We start from the raw sequence: 25164 nt of genomic DNA, 5'->3' as shown, positions 1-25164 counted from the left end.
GACCCCTGGTCTATACAAATATATGTGTATGTATTATATGTCTGTAATGGATATCTAATTAATAATTCATATAATGGATATTAAGGGTATGTGAAAGTTTGACTTCTACATTGTTTACGTCCGTGACAACCTTCTGAAAGTTTTGTAATCAATCAGAAATATCAAGCAGCTAAATTTCACCAAACATGAATAAGTGTGGAGAGTGTTTTGCATTTTTCCCATCAGGCTTTGTAATTGATTTAAATGGGTGTAATTTAGATTTTTTTTATGGTGCATGGGTGTTTTTTTATAATGTCCACAACGTTCAGTGAGCAGGTTGTATGTATGTCTGTTGACATTTTGTGTTGGTAGGATTATTTATTTAGTTTTTTGCATCATGACTAGGTAAGGTTGTTTGCATTGGGTCATATAAGTAAATGCTGTGCATATGCCTGATCAGAGTATAATTAAAGGTAATTGACATGAATTACCCACGTTGACCATTAGATGGCGACATATGAGCAGCATTAAAATTGTCAGACTATTAAAATGAATGCAGTCTTCTTATGGGTAAGATTCCTTTCCCTATTAAACTAATGATGTCTCGCGGATCAAATTGAAGATGTCGGCGGGCCGTAGTTTGGACACCCCTGATCTAACCACTGTAGTATCAATATACTAATCATTTACTTGGTGTCGTTATTGTCAATGTTTGTATTGATCCGCCCACCTTTGTTCACATTCAAGAGCTCTAGATTGCGGTTAGCAGTTAGCATAACCTCCTACGGTGTTTAAGTTTTGCATGTTCAGCTATTCCTTGTCCTCCCGGGATGAAAGTGTCACGTGGGGGAGTCGCAGCTGGCTGCGGGGTTGTTCTTCCAATGCAAAAACGGCTCCGGACGACAGCGTGAAGGTGAGCTTGGATTTATTAAACATAAATCACTCAAACTATTACAAACGCAAACAATAAACAAAAAAGGCAAGCGTGCCTAAAACACAAAAGAAGCTGCTAGTTAGCAGAAGCTAGGACATGGACTATGAAAACTTACTTGGTCAACAAGGGACATGAACCGGTGTGACAAAGACAACGCAGGCAGTACGAGAGAACAGAAAGCAAGACTTAAATAACAGACATGATTAACAACAAGTGCGTGACTCAAAACGTGAAACAGGTGCGTGACATGACAGGTGAAAACTAATGGGTGACCATGGAAACCAAACAAAACAATGAAGTGAAACCAGGAACTAAAAAAAAAAAAAAAAGAGTCCAAAAAACAAGCGGCACATGGCCAAACAAAAACATGATCAACAGAAATGACAGAGCCCCCCCCCCCCTTACGGACAGATCCCAGATGTCCAACAACAACAAAAAAAAAAAAACAGGATCAAGAGTCATGGGAGGGCGGGAGGGGGACTTGGCGGTGGGTCGCCAGACCACGTGTCCCCGAATCCACCGGGGCAGAATCAGGTGGCGGCGACGCGTAGACCGCCGCTGAACCTGACGAGGTGGGCGACCATGGATGTACTTTGTGGATGCCGTAAGTTTTTGCTGTCGTCCAGCATTCTGTCTCTGTTTACTTTGTAGCCAGTTCAGTTTGACTTTTGTTTTGCATAGCCTTTTCCTTTCGTTCATTTTGGGTTCATGCATTACATACCCTTTTTACCTGCACTCTGCCTCCCACTGTGGTCTGCATATTGGGATCACAACAAACCATCCTCATCTCACCCGACACATTCCGACTTTTACAAAGCAATGCTGCCACCTACTGACATGGAGTATTACGTGGTTACCCTGCCGAGTTTTACACAGCACAGACTCTAAGCAACGGCACATTATTGGCAGATTCTAATTTTTGATTTGCAAAAAATGTTTTTGGGATAAATTTGGTGAAGTTGCATAATTTCCCACGGCACACCAGACAATATCTCAAGGCACACTAGTGTGCCGCGGCACAGTGGTTGAAAAACACTGATCTAGATTGTACATTGTGCAACACTAATCAGCTAACTGTGTTCGTCTGTCCTGCAGGTTATTTACCCACACCATTCCAAACTGTCAGAGAAGGAGGTGGGTGAAACTAATTGAGTATAGTCATTGAAATGATTTGCTATGAGTTGTCCATGGTGTGGTTAAATGAACAGGTCGAAAACCTAAATCATTTTCTGGTTCCCGTTTCAGAAAACGAGCATCTGTTACCTTTCCTTTCCCGACTCCAACTCAGGTAAGTTCCTGTTTGACCTCTTTAAATCTCTGATGCTGGTACTGAAGCGTATGGATTCTTCACATGTGACCATAGGACAAGCTTAAAAGCACACTTTGACCTGTGTTTCCAGTTTGGTTGATATTTAGCGTAGGCAGGAGATTACCCTCAAATATGCCAGGGATCGTGGCAAACTTTAACCAAACATCATCCTATTGTTTGTATTTGTACAACTTGAAGGAGCTTCCGTCTGCTCCGACGTTTCAGCCTCTTTTCATGCTCGCTTCTATAAGCTGCAATTCATCCTCCGTATATTCGGCTTCAAAAATATGAGGTTCTGAATTCTCGTTTGTCCAAGAATAGTCGTCTTTGTTGTCCGTTACCAAGTGTCATGATTAGAACACACGAGTGGAACACACATTTGTTGCCGGAAGTGCGCTGCTATGCAAACGGAAATAAATGCGCTGAGGAAATGAGTTCCAGTATTGCTTACAATGACCAAAATATGGTAAATATTGAAATATTACATATTGTTATGAAGGTGTCTGTTACTACGTTTTATATATATATATATATATATATATATATATATATATATATATATATATATATATATATATATATATATATACACTTGCAGTGTGTATATTGTACATATTACATATTGTTATGAAGGTGTCTGTTACTACATTATATATATATACTTGCAGTGTATATATTGTACATATTACATATGGTTTGAAGGTGTCTGTTACTACATTATATATATACTTGCAGTGTGTATATTGTACATATTACATATTTTTAAGGTGTCTGTTACTACATTATATATATATACCTGTATACTTGCAGTGTGTATATTGTACATATTACATATTACTCTGAAGGTGTCTGTTACTACATTAGATATATACTAGCAGTGTGTATATTGTACATATTACATATTGTTATGAAGGTGTCTGTTACTACATTATATATATACTCGCAGTGTATGTATTGTACATATTAGATATAGTTTGAAGGTGTCTGTTACTACATTATATATATACTTACAGTGTGTATATTGTTCATATTGTTATGAAGGTGTCTGTTACTACATTATATATATATACTTACAGTGTGTATATTGTACATATTACATATTGTTATGAAGGTGTCTGTTACTACATTATATATATACTTGCAGTGTGTATATTGTACATATTACATATTGTTATGAAGGTGTCTGTTACTACATTATATATATACTTGCAGTGTATATATTGTACATATTAAATATTGTTATGAAGGTGTCTGTTACTACATTATATATATACTTGCAGTGTGTATATAAAACATATTGTATATTGTTATGAAGGTGTCTGTTACTACATTATATATACAGTATACTTGCAGTGTGTATATAAAACCTTTTAATGGAGGGTTTTGAAGTGGTTTTAGAGGGCTTTGAAGGCTACAACGGTGACTCTCTTTAGCTGAATCTTGCAAGTGTTTTTATCATCTTTAGAATCCTAACAAAAAGACATGTCTTCTTGTCTTTCATAATTATTGGGATCGATAAGCAAAATTCCGAACAAAAAAAGTGCAGTTCCCCTTTAAGTCGAGGCGGTCTTAAGTTGAGGTAGACTTAGACTGTACCACCGTACTTACACTTGTACGACAGGTAATAAAGTTAAAATGTGACTTAAAACATTGCTAACACAAAGTAGTTGTGACAGTAGTTTTTGCACTTGACTGCCTTTGCCAGCGCGGCCCACTGGAGTGGCAGCCACATCAACACCGGCACTTTGCTTGGACGCCTGCGAGGACATGCAGCCACTTTGACAGGCCGGGTGGTCCTCACGCAATGTGGACGCACACACACACACACACACACACACACACTAATGGGGAGGATGTGCTCAGGGACCGCTTGTAGGTTCAAAGGCCCGACTCGTGGTCTTCTTTCCTGTTTCCACCGTCCTTCGAGTTCTTCTAATCTGAAACGTTGAGTAACAGCAGAGAGGTCCAGGAGAGCTGACATGAGTCGGGCAACCTAAAGACTTGCAAAGCATGGAGGAACTTTGCAGGTTCTTACTTCAACATGTTTGATCGCTGTCAGAAGAAGAAAGTTGTTGGTGTCAGCAGTAGGGCTGTGAGTCTTAGGTTCGATTCCTGAGGGTCACAGAAGGCTGAAAACTGTATCAAGAAATACATATTTTTAATATTGATTGTCATCGATAAATATAGATATTTTTCATGACCTACAAAAAATATTGACAAGGAGAAAAAAAATGTTAAATGTTAATATTTTCATTTGAAATGTTATAATTCCCTCAGCTTTCAAGGCAGGAACACAAACATGGAAAACACTCAATCAATGTAAGCAAAATGTTAAAATCACAATAAACACTTGTTACTCTTGCGTTCAAAAAAGTTTGAAAAAATAAAAATAAAGATTGCAGAGTAGTCCTCTGAGGAGGAGGTCTATGACTCACTACATTCCTTAATAAGACTTATTTAGCGGTAGATACACTCTCACTCCTCACTCCTTCAACATGATAGACAGTTAAAAGGAGCACCCAGCTGTCCTCTCACCTTAAAGGCCTACTGAAATGAATTTTTTTTATTTAAACAGGGATAGCAGATCTATTCTATGTGTCATACTTGATCATTTCGCGATATTGCCATATTTTTGCTGAAAGGATTTAGTATAGAACAACGACGATAAAGATTGCAACTTTTGGTATCTGATAAAAAAAAGGCTTGCCCCTACCGGAAGTAGCGTGACGTAGTCAGTTGAACATATACGCAAAGTTCCCTATTGTTTACAATGATGGCCGCATAGAGTGAGAGAGATTCGGACCGAGAAAGCGACAATTTCCCCATTAATTTGAGCGAGGATGAAAGATTTGTGGATGAGTAAAGTGCAAGTGAAGGACTAGTGGGGAGTTGAAGCTATTCAGATAGGGAAGATGCTGTGAGAGCCGGGGGTGACCTGATATTCAGCTGGGAATGACTACAACAGTAAATAAACACAAGACATATATATACTCTATTAGCCACAACACAACCAGGCTTATATTTAATATGCCACAAATTAATCCTGCATAAAAACACCTGCGTGTTTGTTATGCTAGCTCCTAGCTCCTCTGCTAGCTCCTAGCTCCATAGAACACGCCAATACAATTCAAACACCTGATCAACACACACAATCACTCAGCCCAAAAGACCGTTCACCTAACCCAAGGTTCATAAAGCTTATATATTTAAACAAAGTTACGTACATACGCAAAAAAAAGTTGCGCACATACGGTCAAGCGATCAAATGTTTAGAAGCCAAAGCTGCATACTCACAGTAGCACGTCTGCGTCTTTGTCATCCAAATCAAAGTAATCCTGGTAAGAGTCTGTGTTGTCCCAGTTCTCTACAGGCGTCTGTGTATCGAAGTCAAAAGTCCTCCTGGTTAGAGTCTCTGTTATCCGAGTTCTTCCATCTTGACTGCATCTTTCGGGAATGTAAACAAAGAAGCGCCGGCTGTGTACTGTTGTTGCTGACTACGTTCGAAAAATACGTCCATTTCGCACCGACAACTTTCTTCTTTGCTTGCTCAGCTTCTTTCTCCATAATGCAATGAACATGATTGCAACAGATTCACGAACACAGATGTCCAGAATACTGTGGAATTATGAAATGAAAACAGAGCTTTTTCGTATTGGCTTCAATGTGGAAGGCATACCCGTGTTCCCCGGTCTACGTCACGCGCATACGTCATCCTCAGAGGCGTTTCGAACCGGAAGTTTAGCGGCAAATTTAAAATGTCACTTTATAAGTTAACCCGGCCGTATTGGCATGTGTTATAATGTTAAGATTTCATCATTGATATATAAACTATCAGACTGCGTGGTCGCTAGTAGTGGCTTTCAGTAGGCCTTTAATCATAGGAGAAGGAGGCAATAATTAATCAACATCATCGTTGGCATTATTTGATTTACCATTGTCAAAAAAATAAATCATCTACATCGACTATATGATTTGCCTTAAAATGCTGGACAGGACAAAAAAAAAAAAAAAAAAATTTAAACATTTTTAATGGATTGAGAATCGTTACAAATAAGAATCGCAATTCATTCAAAAATCGATTTTTTGGAGACCCCTCGTCAGCAAGTATCTTGAGTTTAAAAGAAATGAGGGCAAACTAACTTGAGTTTCATTTTGCTTAGCGAGTCGTCAAAGGCTCCTCCCACATCCCCGCCCTACGTCTGCCTCGCAGCAACATCCCTAACAAGTTCCTTCTGCTGCTTTCAGGTTGCCTCGGTGACACCCAGTTTTGCTTTCGCTTTCGCCAGGGTTCCAACAGGAAGTCGTCTCTGGGCTGCTTCCTGGAAACCAGCGACAGGGACGCGCCGCCCTGCCTTAAGGTGGTCTCGCGCGCGCACACACACACACACACACACACACACACACACACACACACACACACACACACACACACACACACACACACACACACACACACACACACACACACACACACACACACACACACACACACACACATTCTTGTATGTGTTACCTGCTTGAGACCTCTGAAAAATGCCTACCTCTTTAGCACCATCCTTTCTAGCATACTTGCCAACCCTCCCGATTTTCCTCGGGAGACTCCCGAATTTCAGTGCCCCTCTCGAAAATCTCCCGGGGCAACCATTCTCCCGAATTTCTCCCGATTTCCACCGGGACAACAATATCGGGGGGCGTGCCTTAAAGGCACTGCCTTTAGCGTCCTCTACAACCTGTCGTCACGTCCGCTTTAACACCATACACACAGCGTGCCGGCCCAGTCACGTAATATATGCGGTTTTTAACACACACGTAAGTGAATGCAAGGCATACTTGATCAACAGCCATACAGGTCACACTGAGGGTGTCGTATAAACAACTTTAACACTGTTACAAATAGAGGCCGATAAATGCTTTCAAATGTAATATCGGAAATGATCGGTATCGTTTCTTTTATTATCGGTATCGGTTTTTTATTTATATATATTTTTTTAAATTAAATCCACATAAAAAACACAAGATACACTTACAATTAGTGCACCAACCCAAAAAACCTCCCTCCCCCATTTACACTCATTCACACAAAAGGGTTGTTTCTTTCTGTTATTAATATTCTGCTTCCTACATTATATATCAATATATATCAATACAGTCTGCAGGGATAGAATAGAATAGAAAGTACTTTATTGATCCCTGAGGGGAATTCAGCACCACAGTTCGCTCACAATAGACAATAATAATAATAAATAATATAATATATATAATATATACTATATATATAATATATAAATTATATAAATATATTCTACATATACTAACACATACAGTCCGTAAGCACTCATGATTGTGCGTGCTGCTGCTCCACTAATAGTACTAACCTTTAACACTTAATTGTACTCATTTTCATTAATTACTAGTTTCTATGTAACTGTTTTTATATTGTTTTACTTTATTTTTTACTCAAAAAATTGTTTTTAATTTATTTATCTTATTTTATTTTATTAATTAAAAAAAAAAAAAAGGACATAATATTCACCATACCTGGTTGTCCAAATTAGGCATAATGATGTGTTAATTCCACAACTGTATATATCGGTATTGGTTGATATCGGTATCGGTAATTAAGAGTTGGACAATATCGGAATATCGGATATCGGCAAAAAAGCCATTATCGGACATCCCTAGTTACAAATATGCGCGACACTGTGAACCCACACCAAACAAGAATGACAAACACTTTCAGGAGAACATCCGCACCGTAACACAAATTAAACACTACAGAACAAATACCCACAATCCCTTGCAGCACTAACTCTTCCGGGACGCTACAATATACACCCCTGCTACCACCAAACCCCGCCCACCTAACCCCACCTACCTCAAACCCCCCCCCCGAATTCGGAGGTCTCAAGGTTGACAAGTATGCTTTCTAGATATATAAAGATTTGTATTTACAACATTAATAATATATACATACAATGCAAATATAAAAAAGGTAAACTTTTAGTAATTTTTTATTGTGTGTTTTTTTGTAATTGGTTATTAATCTTCATTATACATACTGTATTTTTCGGAGTATAAGTCGCTCCGGAGTATAAGTTGCACCGGCCGAAAATGCATAATAAATAAGGAAAAAAACATATATAAGTCGCACTGGAGTATAAGTCGCATTTTTTGGTGGAAATGTATTTGATAAAAGCCAACAGCAAGAATAGACATTTGAAAGGCAATTTAAAATGTCTAAAGAATAGTGAACATTTGTATTTGACCACTACTGTTTTCTGTTTATTTGTTACTGACTGTGGCAGGACACCTCTGCCTCTGTTTCACTTTATGTTGCTGGTAAATAATATGGTTGTAGTAGTAGGCTAAAGTTAAATTATTTAGTATGCACTAATTAAAGGGGCAGAGCTTTAAGAGACATTTTAAGTTTTATATTTTATAAGATATATTTTTTGTAAGAACCACAATTAATAAATATATTTCAGTGAATAACTTATTGTTCAAATCTGTATATAAATATGTACATAAAGTGTTGTAATTATATTGTAAAATGGATGGATGGATGTTTAAAACAAAACCGTTATTATTAATTAGTAAGTATACATTTTTTGAGCCTTTTTAGAGAAAATCACATCGTTGTAGTAAATTATGCAAATTACTCGATGACGTCATGGTGACCACGCCCCCACCGCCACAGGTATCTCGGCAGTTTATGGGAAACACTGTAACGTAACATATTATGGTAAGAGTCATTCAAATAACTATAACATATAGAACATGCTATACGTTTACCAAACAATCTGTCACTCCTAATCGCTAAATCCCATGAAATCTTATACGTCTAGTCTCTTACGTGAATGAGATCAATAATATTATTTGATATTTTACGCTAATGTGTTAATCATTTCACACATAAGTCGCTCCTGAGTATAAGTCGCACCCCTCGGCCAAACTATGAAAAAAACTGCGACTTATAACTTATAAAAATACGGTATTTATTTTATTTTGTTTATTAATTTTGGCCAAAGGGGGCGCATGTCAATTTCTTACGCACACTTGTTATAACATATGTTTGGCAGAGGGGGAGCACTTCAAAAAAATTTTACACACACTTGTTATTTCATATGTTGACCAGAGGGGGAGCACTTTTAAAACCGACACACAGTCAATTTGAAAAATCCCTCCTTTTTGGGACCACCCTAACTTTGATAGATGTCACCAGCAGGGGGTGCAACTGAGACATTGTCTATTAGATGCAATGTTATTGGGACCATGATTTATGTCCTCATATGGAAGGTACTTGTCCTTGTTGATGTCTCAAGCAGGGTAAAATACAAGAACACACACACACACACACACAGATGGAGAGTTATGGTTGTATACGCCAATGTCCTAACATCATGTGTGTTTCCTACAGCGGGAGCAGGGCCATTATTACGGCTACGTTTATTTCCGTCAGGTGCGGGACAAGTCGCTGAAGAGAGGATACTTCCAGAAGGTAAATCAACAAATTACAATCAAACTGGAATACATTCTCTTCATTTCATTTGATTATTTATTTCCTTCAATTTCAGGACATCAAAACACAAAAATACATTCATGAAGTTGATCTACTACTCTGCAATGTTATATTTTGGAAACATTGATCATTTAAGGTTCTTCTTAAACAAAACAATGGACTCGGAAGTTTTGATTTTACAATCAATCTGCTGAATCACAATACTCAAAGCCCCACTTGAAGGATTTTAAAGATGATAAAAAATGATCTCAGTAAAAAATGAAGTCAGTAAAGCAAGTCAGCACATGGCTGAACTCCAAATTATACCTTTTTTGTGGTGTTCCATTTTAATGTTCTATTTCATTATATGACTTAAGTTAAAGGCCTACTGAAATGACATTTGTTTAATTTAAACGGGGATAGCAGATCCATTCTATGTGTCATACTTGATCATTTTGCGATATTGCCATATTTTTGCTGAAAGGATTTAGTAGAGAACATCGACGATAAAGTTTTGGTCGCTGATAAAAAAAAAGCCTTGCCTGTACCGGAAGTAGCGTGACGTCACAGGTTGTGGAGCTCCTCACATTTCCCCATTGTTTACACCAGCAGCGAGAGCGATTCGGACCGAGAAAGCGACGATTACCCCATTAATTTGAGCCAGGATGAAAGATTCGTGGATGAGGAACGTGAGAGTGGAGGACTAGAGTGCAGTGCAGGACGTATCTTTTTTCGCTCTGACCGTAACTTAGGTACAAGCTGGCTCATTGGATTCCACACTCTCTCCTTTTTCTATTGTGGATCACGGATTTGTATTTGAAACCACCTGGGATACTATATCCTCTTGAAAATGAGAGTCGAGAACGCGAAATGGACATTCACAGTGACTTTTATCTCCACGACAATACATCGGCGAAGTACTTTAGCTACGGAGCTAACGTGATAGCATCGGGCTTAAATGCAGATAGAAACAAAAGAAATAAACCCCTGACTGGAAGGATAGACAGAAAATCAACAATACTATTAAACCATGGACATGTAAATACACGGTTAATAATTTCCAGTTTGGCGAAGCTTAACAATGCTGTTGCTAACGACGCCATTGAAGCTAACTTAGCAACCGGACCTCACAGAGCTATGATAAAAACATTAGCTATCCACCTACGCCAGCCAGCCCTCATCTGCTCATCAACACCCGTGCTCACTTGCGTTCCAGCGATCGACGGAAGGATGAAGGACTTCACCCGATCATCCGTGCGGTCGGCGGCTAGCGTCGGATAGCGCGTCTGCTATCCAAGTCAAAGTCCTCCTGGTTGTGTTGCTGCAGCCAGCCGCTAATACACCGATCCCACCTACAGCTTTCTTCTTTGCAGTCTCCATTGTTCATTAAACAAATTGCAAAAGATTCACCAACACAGATGTCCAGAATACTGTGGAATTTTGAGATGAAAACAGAGCTTTTTTGTATTGGATTCAATGGTGTCCGAATACTTCCGTTTAACGATTGACGTCACGCGCATACGTCATCATACATAGACGTTTTCAAGCGGAAGTTTAGCGGGAAATTTAAAATGTCACTTTATAAGTTAACCCGGCCGTATTGGCATGTGTTGCAATGTTAAGATTTCATCATTGATATATAAACTATCAGACTGCGTGGTCGCTAGTAGTGGCTTTCAGTAGGCCTTTAAGCTAGGATGTGTTAGCTATTGCTTGATCTGTTTTGATTGATATATTGATTTATGTGTGCTCCAGTCTCTGGTCCTGATCAGTAAGCTGCCCTATGTGACATTCTTCCACTCCCTGTTGAAGATCATGGCTCCAGAATATTTTGAGAAACAGGAACCGTGTCTGGAGGCTGGTATGTTATTTTATTCAGCTTATGTTTTGGTCACGCTGTTTGTGTGTTTCAAACTTGCTTTAAATTCGTACATGTACCTGAATTGTATTGCATTATTTAAAAAAGTATGTACAGGAATACCTTAACTTACGAGCTCATGGTTCTGTGATCAAGCTCTTAACTATTGTACCATATTTCCTTGAATAGACGCAGGGGCGCTAATTAATTTAAAACCTCTCACTCCGGCGCTTACCAGAAGCCTGCGAGATGGCCATGCATGCGCTAATTATTTTAAAACCTCTTCTCACTCCGGCGCTTACCTTATCATGAAAAGCACATTTAATAAAAAAAACGTTACTATGGTCTTACCTTTAGGTATAAATGAGTCCATGCCAGTTCCTTTTGAAGAAAAGCATCGATATAGAAGTCTTCATTCAGTTTTAAGAGTCTCTCTGTCTCGATGGAGATCTTCCTTTTAAGTATTACCTCCTGCTTCGATTGAAAGTCCAGTTTAGAAAACTGTTTTATTTTAGATATGTAATCCTCCATGGTAAAACAATGGCTGCGCACTCTTGCTGGTGTTGTCTTCTTCTGCAGCACAGGTCTTCTGCAGTACCAGCAGTCGCAAGAAGGATCACTAGTGCCCTCTACCACCAGGAGGCGGGAGTTATTTAATGACTCATATTTGACCCGGCGGAAGTGCCAAGCATGCGCTAATTATTTTGCGAAACGAGTTTGACCCGGCTGTAATTCTAGGCATGCGAATACCATATTCCAGGCGCCAATTCAAGGAAACACGGTATCTCAAATCAACGTCTTCCTTTTTTAAATGAAGTGAAATCATTTAAATTGGTGCTCGGCGCGCGAGCACAATTTGTACAAAATGTAAAACAAAATCAACAAAGTGTATTTTTGTCACTTATTTGCCAGGTAAAACATCAAAAACAGTTAAAAGGCTTTTAGATTGATGGACAGTTTGACCCTGGAACGGATTATTTCTATTTCTATGAGTAATGTAATGTAATTTTACAAGCGGTAAGTGAAAAAATATAATCCATCCATCCATTTTCTACCGCCTAAAATAAGTTAAATTACAATAAAGTTGCATTATTGTGAGAATATTTTTTTTTTACATTTTGAGAAAAAGCGAGCACATTAAAACATTATCTGCAATATTATGTGGGAGTTATTGGGAATTATCTGACAATAGTCACATTATTGCTAGGAAATAAATAGGGGGGAAAAAAGCTAAATCTTTAAAGAAATATTGCTTAAAAAATAAAAAACAATACTTTATTTTGATGACAAACTATTTTTAGAGAATGTTGAAATATTATGAAATATATTATGTATCACAAAGTCTTAATTTTACAAGAAAACATAATATTCTAGAATGGGAGAAAAAGAAAAAAAACATTTGTTTTTACTTTTTTTACTTTTTACTAAAAAAATGTAATTTAAGGAGAATTTTTTTTTTTCCAAATTCGGTTGAGTTTTTTCCCGCCCTGATGTGGGATCTGATGTTGTGGTTTGTGCAGCCCTTTGAGATAGTTGTGATTAAGGGCTATATAAATACACTTTGATTGATTGATTGATTGAATTTCAACATGCAAAATGCCTTGTAAACAATAAAAGCAATAGATTTAAATCAAACCAATATAATGGGATGAAGTATAAACAACTACAGTAGTTTTACTAAGTAATGTAACAATAATGCAGGGTTTTCCTCCAGATTGCCAATATAATTGTGGTGGGGGAACAAGAGAAGCCATATTCAATCTACGAACAGAAGTACAAAAATACATTTACGTCTGTTTTATTGATTACACCCAAGCACTTGACCGAGTTAAACATACAAAGTTGATGGAATATTTATTGGACATTATAACTGACTATAAAGATCTTGGAATAATAACTAAGTTACACTGTGAACAGACAGTAAGAATCGAGCATGGATTAAAAAAGAAGAACGACCAGGCTGTGTTCTGTAACTTAATTACAGGATCCCCAACCTTTGTTGCACCAGGACAGGTTTATTGTAGGCATTATTTTCACGGACCGGCCTTCCACGTGTGGCAGATAAATAAAATAAATCGGTCGTAATACCGTCCTCACTCAAACTAGACAGAAAGGTATTCTCAAATGACTTTTGTTTGTCAATATAATGAATAAAAATCACAATTAACTTGACCATTCTAAAAGAATAGTTGGAAAAACATTGCATTTATACCAGGGATGTCAAACTCATTTTAGATGGGGGGCCACATGGAGAAAAATCTACTCTCAAGTGGGCCAGACTGGTAAAATCACGGCACGATAACTTAAAAATAAAGACAACTTCAGATTGTTTTCCTTGTTTAAAAATAGAACAAGCACATTCTGAAATTGTACAAATCATAATGCTGTTGTTTTTTTTTTACACTTACATGTTGCGGTTAATAGTAGAGATGTCCGATAATATCGGCCTGGAGACCCCTGGTTAACATAGCACAAAGCAATTTAAGCTTTGTATGCAGTGTTTTTCATTTTAAATTTAACTTTTTTTTTTGTGGCTCCAATTATTTTCTTTAATTTGTGAAACTTGCCAAAATGGCTCTTTGAGTGGTAAAGGTTGCCGACCCCTGGACTAGCTAAAATGTTACACTTTTATTGAAATAAAGAATGATTATTAATTAAATTTCATGCATCATGTCTTTAAGTTTTAAGACCAAACTCCACTGTTTGCTATTGTTATTGTGGCTTTACTTTTTACCGACTGGCTAAAATGACCTTTAGTTTAAAGGCGGTAGCGCCGCCTGTTGTTGGTCTGCACCTAAAAGCTTGAGAAAGTTGACCCTAATGTGGCAGACAACAAATATCTGTGTGTACATTTGGACTGTGGAAAAGGTGTTTTTTACACATGACTCAGCTTTTCACCGGAACAAAGTCCACGTTCAGTGTTTGCGTGTGTTTGACTCGCAGCCTGCAACGACATCGACCGTTGGCCGACGCCTCACCCTGGAAGAATCCTCACGCTGCCGATTATGGGCGTGGTCATCAGGGTACGCACTGGCAACATTTACGTCATCAGATATATGACACACGTATGCAAATATTCCTGCTGAGGGTTTGAGCTCTGTGCAGGTGCGCATCCCCACCTGTTACGACAAACCCGGAACGACACAGTTGGTCCAGTCTGCTCAGGTGACAAAAACAGCAACACCGTGTTATCACTTTTAAATAGTAGCTTATCACTCAACTTGGTTGTTACTAAAACAATACAATCTGTGTGCATCTTTTTCAGTGTGACAGTCTGGTGTCCATTGTGCTGCCCACCATCCATGAAGTGGACCTCTTCAGGTGAGAGCTGCTAGCGCCTCCTACAGTCGTGGTTTAAAAGTTGACACTTGTAAAGAACGTTCGGTCATGGCTGTCTTGAGTTTGCAATAATTGCTGGCTATTGTGGCCAAACAGCTCCATTTTTGTTTCATCTGACCTCAGAATTTTCCTCCAGAAGGTCTTATCTTTGTCCATGTGACAAAAATGGAGCTGTTTGGCCACAATAGCCAGCAATATGTTTGGAGGAGAAAAGGTGCAAAAAGTCAGTGTTCAAAAACAAGAAAAAAATCAAATAAAATGAGGGGTATTTTATTAGAACTAAGCAAAATGATCTGCCAATAGAACAAGAAAATTTGGCTTGTCAAGACTTTCCAAAACAAGTAAAATTTGCTAACCTCAATGAACCCAAAAATAGCTTAAAATAAGTATATTCTCACTAATAACAAGTGCACTTTTCTTGGTAGAAACCAAAAAATAAGACCTTTTTGCTCAATATGTTGAAAAATATTCTTAAATTAATTAAAGGCCTACTGAAAGCCACTACTAGCGACCACGCAGTCTGATAGTTTATATATCAATGATGAAATCTTAACATTGCAACACATGCCAATACGGCCGGGTTAACTTATAAAGTGACATTTTAAATTTCCCGCGAAACTTCCGGTTGAAAAGGTCTATGTATGATGACGTATGCGTGTGACGTCAATGGTCGAAATGGAAGTATTCGGACACCATTGAATCCAATACAACAAGCTCTGTTTTCATCGCAAAATCCCACAGTATTCTGGACATCTGTGTTGGTGAATCTTTTGCAATTTGTTTAATGAACAATGAAGACTGCAAAGAAGAAAGTTGTAGGTTGGATCGGTGTATTAGCGGCTGGCTGCAGCAACACAACCAGGAGGACTTTGAGACGCGCTATCCGATGCTAGTCGCCGACCGCATCTATGATCGGGTGAAGTCCTTCGTCGCTCCGTCGATCGCTGGAACGCAGGTGAGCACGGGTGTTGATGAGCAGATGAGGGCTGGCTGGCGTAGGTGGATAGCTAATGTTTTTATTATAGCTCTGTGAGGTCCCGTTGCTAAGTTAGCTTCAATGGCGTTGTTAGCAACAGCATTGTTAAGCTTAGCCAGGCTGGAAAGCATTAACCGTGTAGTTACATGTCCATGGTTTAATAGTATTGTTGATCTTCTGTCTATCCTTCCAGTCAGGGGTTTATTTCTTTTGTTTCTATCTGCATTTAAGCCCGATGCTATCACGTTAGCTCCGTGGCTAAAGAGCTTCGCCGATGTATTGTCGTGGAGATAAAAGTCACTGTGAATGTCCATTTCGCGTTCTCGACTCTCATTTTCAAGAGGATATAGTATCCGAGGTGGTTTAAAATACAAATCCGTGATCCACAATAGAAAAAGGACAAAGTGTGGAATCCAATGAGCCAGCTTGTACCTAAGTTACGGTCAGAGCGAAAAAATATACGTCCTGCACTGCACTCTAGTCCTTCACTCTCACGTTCCTCATCCACGAATCTTTCATCCTGGCTCAAATTAATGGGGTAATCGTCGCTTTCTCGGTCCGAATCGCTCTCGCTGCTGGTGTAAACAATGGGGAAATGTGAGGCGCCTTTCAACCTGTGACGTCACGCTACTTCCGGTACAGGCAAGGCTTTTTTTATCAGCGACCAAAACTTTATCGTCGATGTTCTCTACTAAATCCTTTCAGCAAAAATATGGCAATATCGCGAAATGATCAATTATGACACATAGAATGGATCTGCTATCCCCGTTTAAATAAAAACTTTCATTTCAGTAGGCCTTTAAATGCTAGTGCCATTATCTTGACATAATGATATGCGCTCGGTATCATGATTTTTTTTTTTCATGCTTGAAATAAGAAATTATTACTTTAAAAAAGTAGTTTTCTACTTGTGAGTGTTGATGACACAGCTTTGCAACAGTTGATATTCTAGTTTCAAGCATGTTTTACTCAATATAGCTCATCAAATCTCAGCAACAAGCTGTAATATCTTACTGAGATCATTTAGGAGCAAAACATTTAAAACAAGTAAAACACTCTAACATAAAATCTGCTTAGTGAGAAGAATGATCTTATCAGACAGAAAATAAGCAAATATCACCCTTATTTGACATATTTCATCTTACTTAGATTTCAGTAGTGTACCCATACCCATAGATGTACGTCAAAATGCCAAATAAAACTGCGAAAATAATTTATTCGATGCCTAGTTCTAATATTATTTAGCTGAAACAAATGCAGTTTGGATTCAATGACACGCGGCAGCTTTAATATGATTCATTTTTTTACTTTTCACAATAAAAATAAAACCAAGAACACTTAACATTGATACCAACATTTAATTTAAAATCTTTTGATTTTGAAAATGTATTAAAACATAATTTAATATTGGCTGTATAACACAAAATTAAAGAAAACAAGATATAGAATACCAGGGTGTACCTCGCCTTCCGCCCGAATGCAGCTGAGATAGGCTCCAGCAGCCCCCGCAACTCCAAACGAGACAAGCGGTAGAAAATGGATGGATGGAAGATATAGAATATAGAAAAAAAAGGTTTAAATCCATTAAAGGCCTACTGAAATGAAATGTTCTTATTTAAACGGGGATAGCAGATCCATTCTATGTGTCATACTTGATCATTTTGCGATATTGCCATATTTTTGCTGAAAGGATTTAGTAGAGAACATCGACGATAAAGTTCGCAACTTTTGGTCGCTGATAAAAAAGCCTTGCCTGTACCGGAAGTAGCGTGACGTCACAGGTTGTGGAGCTCCTCACATCTGCACATTGTTTACAATCATGGCCACAAGCAGCGAGAGCGATTTGGACCGAGAAAGCGACGATTTCCCCAGTAATTTGAGCGAGGATGAAAGATTTGTGGATGAGGAAAGTGAGAGTGAAGGACTAGAGGGCAGTGGAAGCGATTCAGATAGGGAAGATGCTGTGAGAGGCGGGTGGGACCTGGGAATGACTAAAACAGTAAATAAACACAAGACATATATATACTCTATTAGCCACAACACAACCAGGCTTATATTTAATATGCCACAAATTAATCCCGCATAACAAACACCTCCCCCCTCCCGTCCATATAACCCGCCAATACAACTCAAACACCCGCACAACACACTCAATCCCACAGCCCAAAGTACCGTTCACCTCCGTAAAGTTCATACAGCACATATATTTCCCCAAAGTTACGTATGTGACATGCACATAGCGGCACGCACGTACGGGCAAGCGATCAAATGTTTGGAAGCCGCAGCTGCGTGCTCACGGTAGCGCGTCTGCTATCCAACTCAAAGTCCTCCTGGTTGTGTTGCTGCAGCCGGCCGCTAATACACCGCTTCCCACCTACAGCTTTCTTCTTTGCTGTCTTCATTGTTCATTAAACAAATTGCAAAAGATTCACCAATACAGATGTCCAGAATACTGTGGAATTTTGCGATGAAAACAGACGACTTAATAGCTGGCCACAATGCTGTCCCAATATGTCCGCACAATCCGTGACGTCACGCGCAAACGTCGTCATACCGAGACGTTTTCAGCAGGATATTTCGTGGGAAATTTAAAATGTCACTTTACTAATCTAACCCGGCCGTATTGGCATGTGTTGCAATGTTAAGATTTCATCATTGATATATAAACTATCAGACTGCGTGGTCGCTAGTAGTGGCTTTCAGTAGGCCTTTAACACACTGTTGTGTCTTTCTCTGTCCAGATGTTTCTTTCCAGTCTTCTTCCACATCCAGATGCTGTGGGAGCTGGTGTTGCTGGGAGAAGCGCTCGTTGTCATGGCGCCATCTCCGGCCGAGTCCTCGGACACCGTACTGGCGCTTGCCAGGTGCGTCATTCTGCTCCTAAAATGTTAATATGCGTCTCAATTAGGGATGTCCGATAATGGCTTTTTGCCGATATCCGATATTCCGATATTGTCCAACTCTTTAATTACCGATACCGATATCAACCGATATATACAGTCGTGGAATTAACACATTATTATGCCTAATTTGGACATCCAGGTATGGTGAAGATAAGGTCCTTTTTAAAAAAATTAGTAAAATAAGATAAATAAATTAAAAACATTTTCTTGAATAAAAAAAGTAAAACAATATAAAAACAGTTACATAGAAACTAGTAATTAATGAAAATTTGTAAAATTAAGTGTTAAAGGTTAGTACTATTAGTGGACCAGCAGCACGCACAATCATGTGTGCTTACGGACTGTATCCCTTGCAGACTGTATTGATATATATTGATATATAATGTAGGAAGCAGAATATTAATAACAGAAAGAAACAACCCTTTTGTGTGAATGAGTGTAAATGGGGGAGGGAGGTTTTTTGGGTTGGTGCACTAATTGTAAGTGTATCTTGTGTTTTTCATGTGGATTTAATAAAAAAAAACAAAAACAAAAAAAAACCGATACAGATAATTAAAAAAAAACGATACCGATAATTTCCGATATTACATTTTAACGCATATATCGGCCAATAATATCGGCAGGCCAATATTATCGGACATCTCTAGTCTCAATATGTGTTAACATCCATCTTTTTTCTCCTGTCTTTGCAGCTGCATCTCTCCTCTTCGTTACTGCAGCGACTTCCGGCCTTACTTCACCATCCACGACAACGAGTTTAAGGAGTACACCACCCGGACGCAGGCTCCGTGAGTGAACACACACCCCACATGTTACACTCAGTGGTGACAGTGGTATGTCCCACCCCTCATCTTACAGGCCCTCAGTCATCCTGGGGGTGACAAACCCCTTCTTTGCTAAAACGCTGCAGCATTGGCCGCACATTATCCGCATCGGCGACATGAAGCAAGCAGGTAGGTGACTGTACACTTATATATTTGTACATGTATATACATATACATACAGTATATATGCGTATATATTAGGGGTGTAACGGTACGTGTATTTGTATTGAACTGTTTCTGTTCGGAGGTGTACCGAACGAGTTTCCACACGAACATATGAAGTAGCCGCCTCCGCTTCCTTCTGCCTCTGTCTCTGTCAGTCCTCTACACAGCACCCAGCATTGTCCCACCCACACAACCATCTGATTGGTTACACTCAGAGCGGTAACAGCCAATCAGCAGTGGTATTCAGAGCGCATGTAGTCAGTGCTTAGCGTTTAGCAGGCAAGCATCAGGCAGCGGACTCTCCCCAAATGATACTAAACACCTCCCAGTCAACTACTAGTAACATCACTATGAGCCCGTTGACCTTCTAGAAATATAAACTGCAGCTCAGCTCGCTCGCAGTCCTGGCTTGAGGTGAAGGCTAATTCGCTTTTAGCGTAACGTTAGCTCATTTTGCGGTGTGTGTGTGTGTGTTACGGACAGCAAAGCCCTGTCTGTCTGTTATTTCACTTTACCTTTTTCCGTGTTGATTGAGCTGTGTTGAAGCAGCAAAAAAGGACATTATGTTAAAGGCCTACTGAAGTGAAATGTTATTTTTTAAACGGGGATAGCAGATCCATTCTATGTGTCATACTTCATCATTTCGCGATATTGCCATATTTTTGCTGAAAGGATTTAGTAGAGAAAATCAACGATAAAGTTCGCAACTTTTGCTCGCTGATAATAAAAAAGCCTTGCCTGTACCGGAAGTAGCGTGACGTCACAGGAGCTAGTATTCCTCACAATTCCCCATTGTTTACAATGGAGTGAGAGAGATTCGGACCGAGAAAGCGACGATTACCCCATTAATTTGAGCGAGGATGAAAGATTCGTGGATGAGGAACGTGAGAGTGAAGGACTAGAGTGCAGTGCAGGACGTATCTTTTTTCGCTCTGACCGTAACTTAGGTACAAGCTGGCTCATTGGATTCCACACTCTCTCCTTTTTCTATTGTGGATCACGGATTTGTATTTTCAACCACCTCGGATACTATATCCTCTTGAAAATGAGAGTCGAGAACGCGAAATGGACATTCACAGTGACTTTTATCTCCACGACAATACATCGGCGAAGCACTTTAGCTACGGAGCTAACGTGATAGCATCGGGCTTAACTGCAGATGGAAACAAAAGAAATAAGTACCTGACTGGAAGGATAGACCGAAAATCAACAATACTATTAAACCATGGACATGTAACTACACGGTTAATGCTTTCCAGCCTGGCGAAGCTTAACAATGCTGTTGCTAACGACGCCATTGAAGCTAACTTAGCTACGGGACCTCACAGAGCTATGATAAAAACATTAGCTATCCACCTACGCCAGCCCTCATCTGCTCATCAACACCCGTGCTCACCTGCGTTCCAGCGATCGATGAAGGACTTCACCCGATCATCGATGCGGTCGGCGGCTAGCGTCGGATAGCGCGTCTGCTATCCGACTCAAAGTCCTCCTGGTTGTGTTGCTGCAGCCAGCCGCTAATACACCGATCCCACCTACAGCTTTCTTCTTTGCAGTCTCCATTGTTCATTAAACAAATTGCAAAAGATTCACCAACACAGATGTCCAGAATACTGTGGAATTTTGAGATGAAAACAGAGCTTTTTGTATTGGATACAATGTGTCCCAATACTTCCACTTCAACCATTGACGTCACGCGCATACGTCATCATACATAGACGTTTTCAACCGGAAGTTTCCCGGGAAATTTAAAATGTCACTTTATAAGTTAACCCGGCCGTATTGGCATGTGTTGCAATGTTAAGATTTCATCGTTGATATATAAACTATCAGACTGCGTGGTCGCTAGTAGTGGCTTTCAGTAGGCCTTTAAATGAAGAGTTTCTGTCTCTGATAGTTGATATAATAATGTAAGTGCATCATAAAGCCTACATGAACTCCATGGTGTTCAGGGATGAATAGTCTCTCCTATTGCTATTGCGCCATTTTTTCAGCTATAGTTACATGAATCATTAGTAATGCAGCAGCCTAGTTTTGAATGGCAGGGTCCCTGCTATCACATGTTGATACAAATATAACATTTACATAATAAAAATCAACTACAGGCTTCACAAATGCTGTAATAAATTAAGCATGATGAGTTGACTTGAAACTGTTTAATGTTGCACTTTTTATATGTAGAAGAAAAGTTTTGTCCTTTTATTTCATCTGAGCAACAACTTGAGGCAGTTTAATGTTGATTAACAGAATTATTATAGTGTTCCCAATGTTAAAAGGATAAAGCCATTGTTTACAAATTTGGTAAACAAATAACCAAAAAATGTATATTTTGTTGTTTTCTTACTGCGGTGTTTTTCAACCTTTTTTGAGCCAAGGCACATTTTTTTCATTAAAAAAAATACAGAGGCACACCACCAGCAGAAAAGGTTAAAAAAATGAAACTTTACCAGGTGCCTTATCTTGAGTTTGTTGTTGTTTCCTGTGTGTAGTGCTTTAGTTTCGGTCTTGCGCTGTTATTTTGGTGACCCTTCCTTTTTTGTTGGTGTTCTCCCATAGCAGCTCCATGCCTTCCTTTGAGCGCTATTGCCCGCACCTGCTTTGCTTTTTCGCAATCAAGACTATTGAAGTTGTGCGTACGCTATCCTTCTTTGTGGGGACATTGTTGATTTTCATGTCATGTACGGCAGTGGTCCCCAACCTTTTTGTAGCTGCGGACCGGTCAACGCTTGAAAATTTGTCCCACGGACCGGTGGGGTGTATTTAAAAAAAAAAAAAAACATTTTTTTTATTTTTTTTATTTTTTTAAATTTATTTATTTATTTATTTTTAATTTTTATTTTTTTTACAGAAATAAATACAATCATGTGTGCTTACGGACTGTATCCCTGCAGGCTGTATTGATCTATATTGATATAGAATGTATATATTGTGTTTTTTATGTTGATTTCATTAAAAAAAAAATTAAAAAATTTAAAAAATTTAAAAAAAAATTATTTTTATTTTTAATTCTTGTGCGGCCCGGTACCAATCGGTCCCGGTGGTTGGGGACCACTGATGTACGGGATATGCTTTGTGGACGCCGTCTTTGCTCCACACGCTGTAAGTTTTTGCTGTCGTCCAGCATTCTGTTTTTGTTGACTTTGTAGCCAGTTTAGTTTTACTTTTGTTTTACATAGCCATCCCTATGCTTCAGTGCCTTTTCCTAGCGGGACTCGCCTTTTGTTGATTTTTGGTTTAAGCGTTACATACCTTTTTACCTGTGTGGAGTTGAAACTCAGTGTGAATGAAGTGTCCCTGCCCTGGAAGTAAGGAGCTGTCTCCTCCTTAATCTTACTCCTTGGTGAAGTACCAGAAAGAACTACATTTCCCAGAACACCAAGGTCAAGATGGCCACCAATTGGCTGATTCAAGGCAGCTGTTAAGGAATGGTGGTGCTGTCTCATTTCATGCAAGCAAGCAGAGCGGCAAGACGCAAAAATCTACAAGATCCATCTTTAAAAGACTTCCAACACACCAATGGTCGGTGAATATACCCACTTTGCAATATGCTGAAATGCTTATTTGTTAAAACTCACCTTGACATGTTGGTTTACTTACCTGTCTTAAATTGTTTTTAGTTTGAACCACAGCAAATTTACTCCAACCTTGAGCATTGATTGCATCTGGGTATTTTCTTACTGTTTGATAATTAAAAAGCTTGAGTTAATTGAATTGTTAAATAAGCTCAATTTAAAGGGATAAAAAGTCAAAGATTATGGTTCAAAGTTAAAAGTAATAAAGATAAAAGCAAAGTTGAAGGATAAAAATGTTAAAACTTTTGCTTAAAGTTAAGCTAATTATACTTACCTTTATACTTACCTTACTAATTAAGCTACCTTATTAATTAAGCTAATTATACTTACCTTTTACTTACCTTTACTCCGTTTGGTGGATTTACTCAGTTCCATCATGGTAATGAATTTACATGATTGATTACTTAATGGCATGATTAGTTAAATGATTAATTGAGTGAACGATTAAGTAATTAAACGATTGATTGATTAAATTAAATGATCAATTAATTTTGACTTCTTTAAAGTGACTAAAACTACTTTTCTGATTTACTTGTTTCATTTTACTGAAACTGGTTAATTTGACAGTGCATTCACATGCATTTAATCTAAGTGTCTAGAGTCCTTTTGAAAAGTAATGTTAGATAATTTAAAAGTTTAAACAATGGTATTTAAAAGTTTGCAAATGTAACTTTAAAAATAATACCTGTTTGAGTCAGTTGAATTTGAACCTTTTTGTAAATACCTGTACATATATTGTTTTTCCATTGTTAACACTTGTGTTCGAAGGTTAACAACCTGATTGAATGAAGATCAACAGAAAAGAAACCAACAAAGCCAAAAAGTTGGATAAATAAAGTTGATCAATTGGAAATCCGAGTTGTCCTGGTGTCCTTTACGGAGTCAATAAGTGGAACTTGACAGTTGTTAACCACGGACCAGCCCTGGACAGTGAAGATCAAAGGCCTCAAGACCCAGGGGAGCTGTGGACGCCGGAGAAAACGGGATAAAGATGGCCGAAGAGGTATTGGGGAAGACTGCCGTGATCCTCAAGCAGGAGAGGACGACAGCCAAGAGGAACCTGACCAGAGTGGCCAACCTGATCTCCAGAGGAGCAGGCACCATGCTGCAATCCGAACTAAAAGAGGAGTTTGCCAAGTTTGCCGACCGTTTCACATCACTGCTGGATGCCAACGAGGACTTCAAGATTGGCCTGGAGGCTGACGTCAAGAAGGATGACCCAGATGGGGAGCTCGAGAAACAGCAGGAGGATGACATCCGAGCAACTATAAAAGATGCCGAAGATAAGATGGCAGAAATCAAGGACATTGTCCAGACCAACCTGTGGGGAAGATACGGGAAGACTGAGCTGAAGGCAGCGATTTCCGAGGCAGAGGACGCCATTCAAAGGGCTGAAAATGTAGCAGTTGAAAGCAACAACGTGGAAGGCTATGACGTTTACCTCACCCTGCTGAATGAGACGGTGAGTGTTATCATCCATACCATGGCCCATTGGGAGAAATGGATCCCTCAGCACTTAAAAGACGAGATGGATGACAAACTAACACAAGTGAAAGCAGCTCACTACAGGCTCAAGTTGAGGAAAGCTGAATTCGCCACATCCAGGAGGCTGGCTGATCATGGTGCAGGAGGACGACCTGGCCAACCAACACATCCCATTGTGAGGATAAAGCCTACATCCCTACCAGTCTTCCATGGGAGCAAAATAGACTTTCACAGGTGGAAGAAGGATTGGGAGAGCCTCCAGAAACAAGGGGAGCCGACTGGATCACCAGAGGTAAAGAAGATCCAGCTGTTGGAGAGCGTC

The 25164-nt window shown here is 39.1% G+C and overlaps 1 protein-coding gene across 5 annotated transcripts in view; it reads left to right on the top strand.

Moving 5' to 3' along the window:
• Window positions 1-25164, top strand: part of dennd6aa (DENN/MADD domain containing 6Aa) — a 66087-nt gene that overhangs the window by 1311 nt on the left and 39612 nt on the right. For all 5 annotated transcript variants that reach the window (XR_009824697.1, XM_062038008.1, XM_062038007.1 and 2 more), the window contains exons 2-12: window positions 2009-2047; window positions 2159-2201; window positions 6468-6580; window positions 9640-9720; window positions 11476-11581; window positions 14522-14601; window positions 14684-14743; window positions 14844-14899; window positions 18635-18757; window positions 19489-19584; window positions 19655-19749. Coding sequence is in view for 4 of the 5 variants with exons in the window: in XM_062038008.1 (XP_061893992.1) it covers window positions 2009-2047; window positions 2159-2201; window positions 6468-6580; window positions 9640-9720; window positions 11476-11581; window positions 14522-14601; window positions 14684-14743; window positions 14844-14899; window positions 18635-18757; window positions 19489-19584; window positions 19655-19749 (892 nt within the window). In the remaining variant the exon portion in view is untranslated. The remainder of the gene's footprint in view (window positions 1-2008; window positions 2048-2158; window positions 2202-6467; window positions 6581-9639; window positions 9721-11475; window positions 11582-14521; window positions 14602-14683; window positions 14744-14843; window positions 14900-18634; window positions 18758-19488; window positions 19585-19654; window positions 19750-25164) is intronic.

Source organism: Entelurus aequoreus, linkage group LG26 (genome assembly GCF_033978785.1).
Source record: "Entelurus aequoreus isolate RoL-2023_Sb linkage group LG26, RoL_Eaeq_v1.1, whole genome shotgun sequence".
In the NCBI taxonomy this organism is placed as follows: Eukaryota; Metazoa; Chordata; class Actinopteri; order Syngnathiformes; family Syngnathidae; genus Entelurus; species Entelurus aequoreus.
The sequence above is the reverse complement of the archived record's forward strand: the minus strand, read 5'-3'. Positions and strand labels throughout refer to the sequence as shown.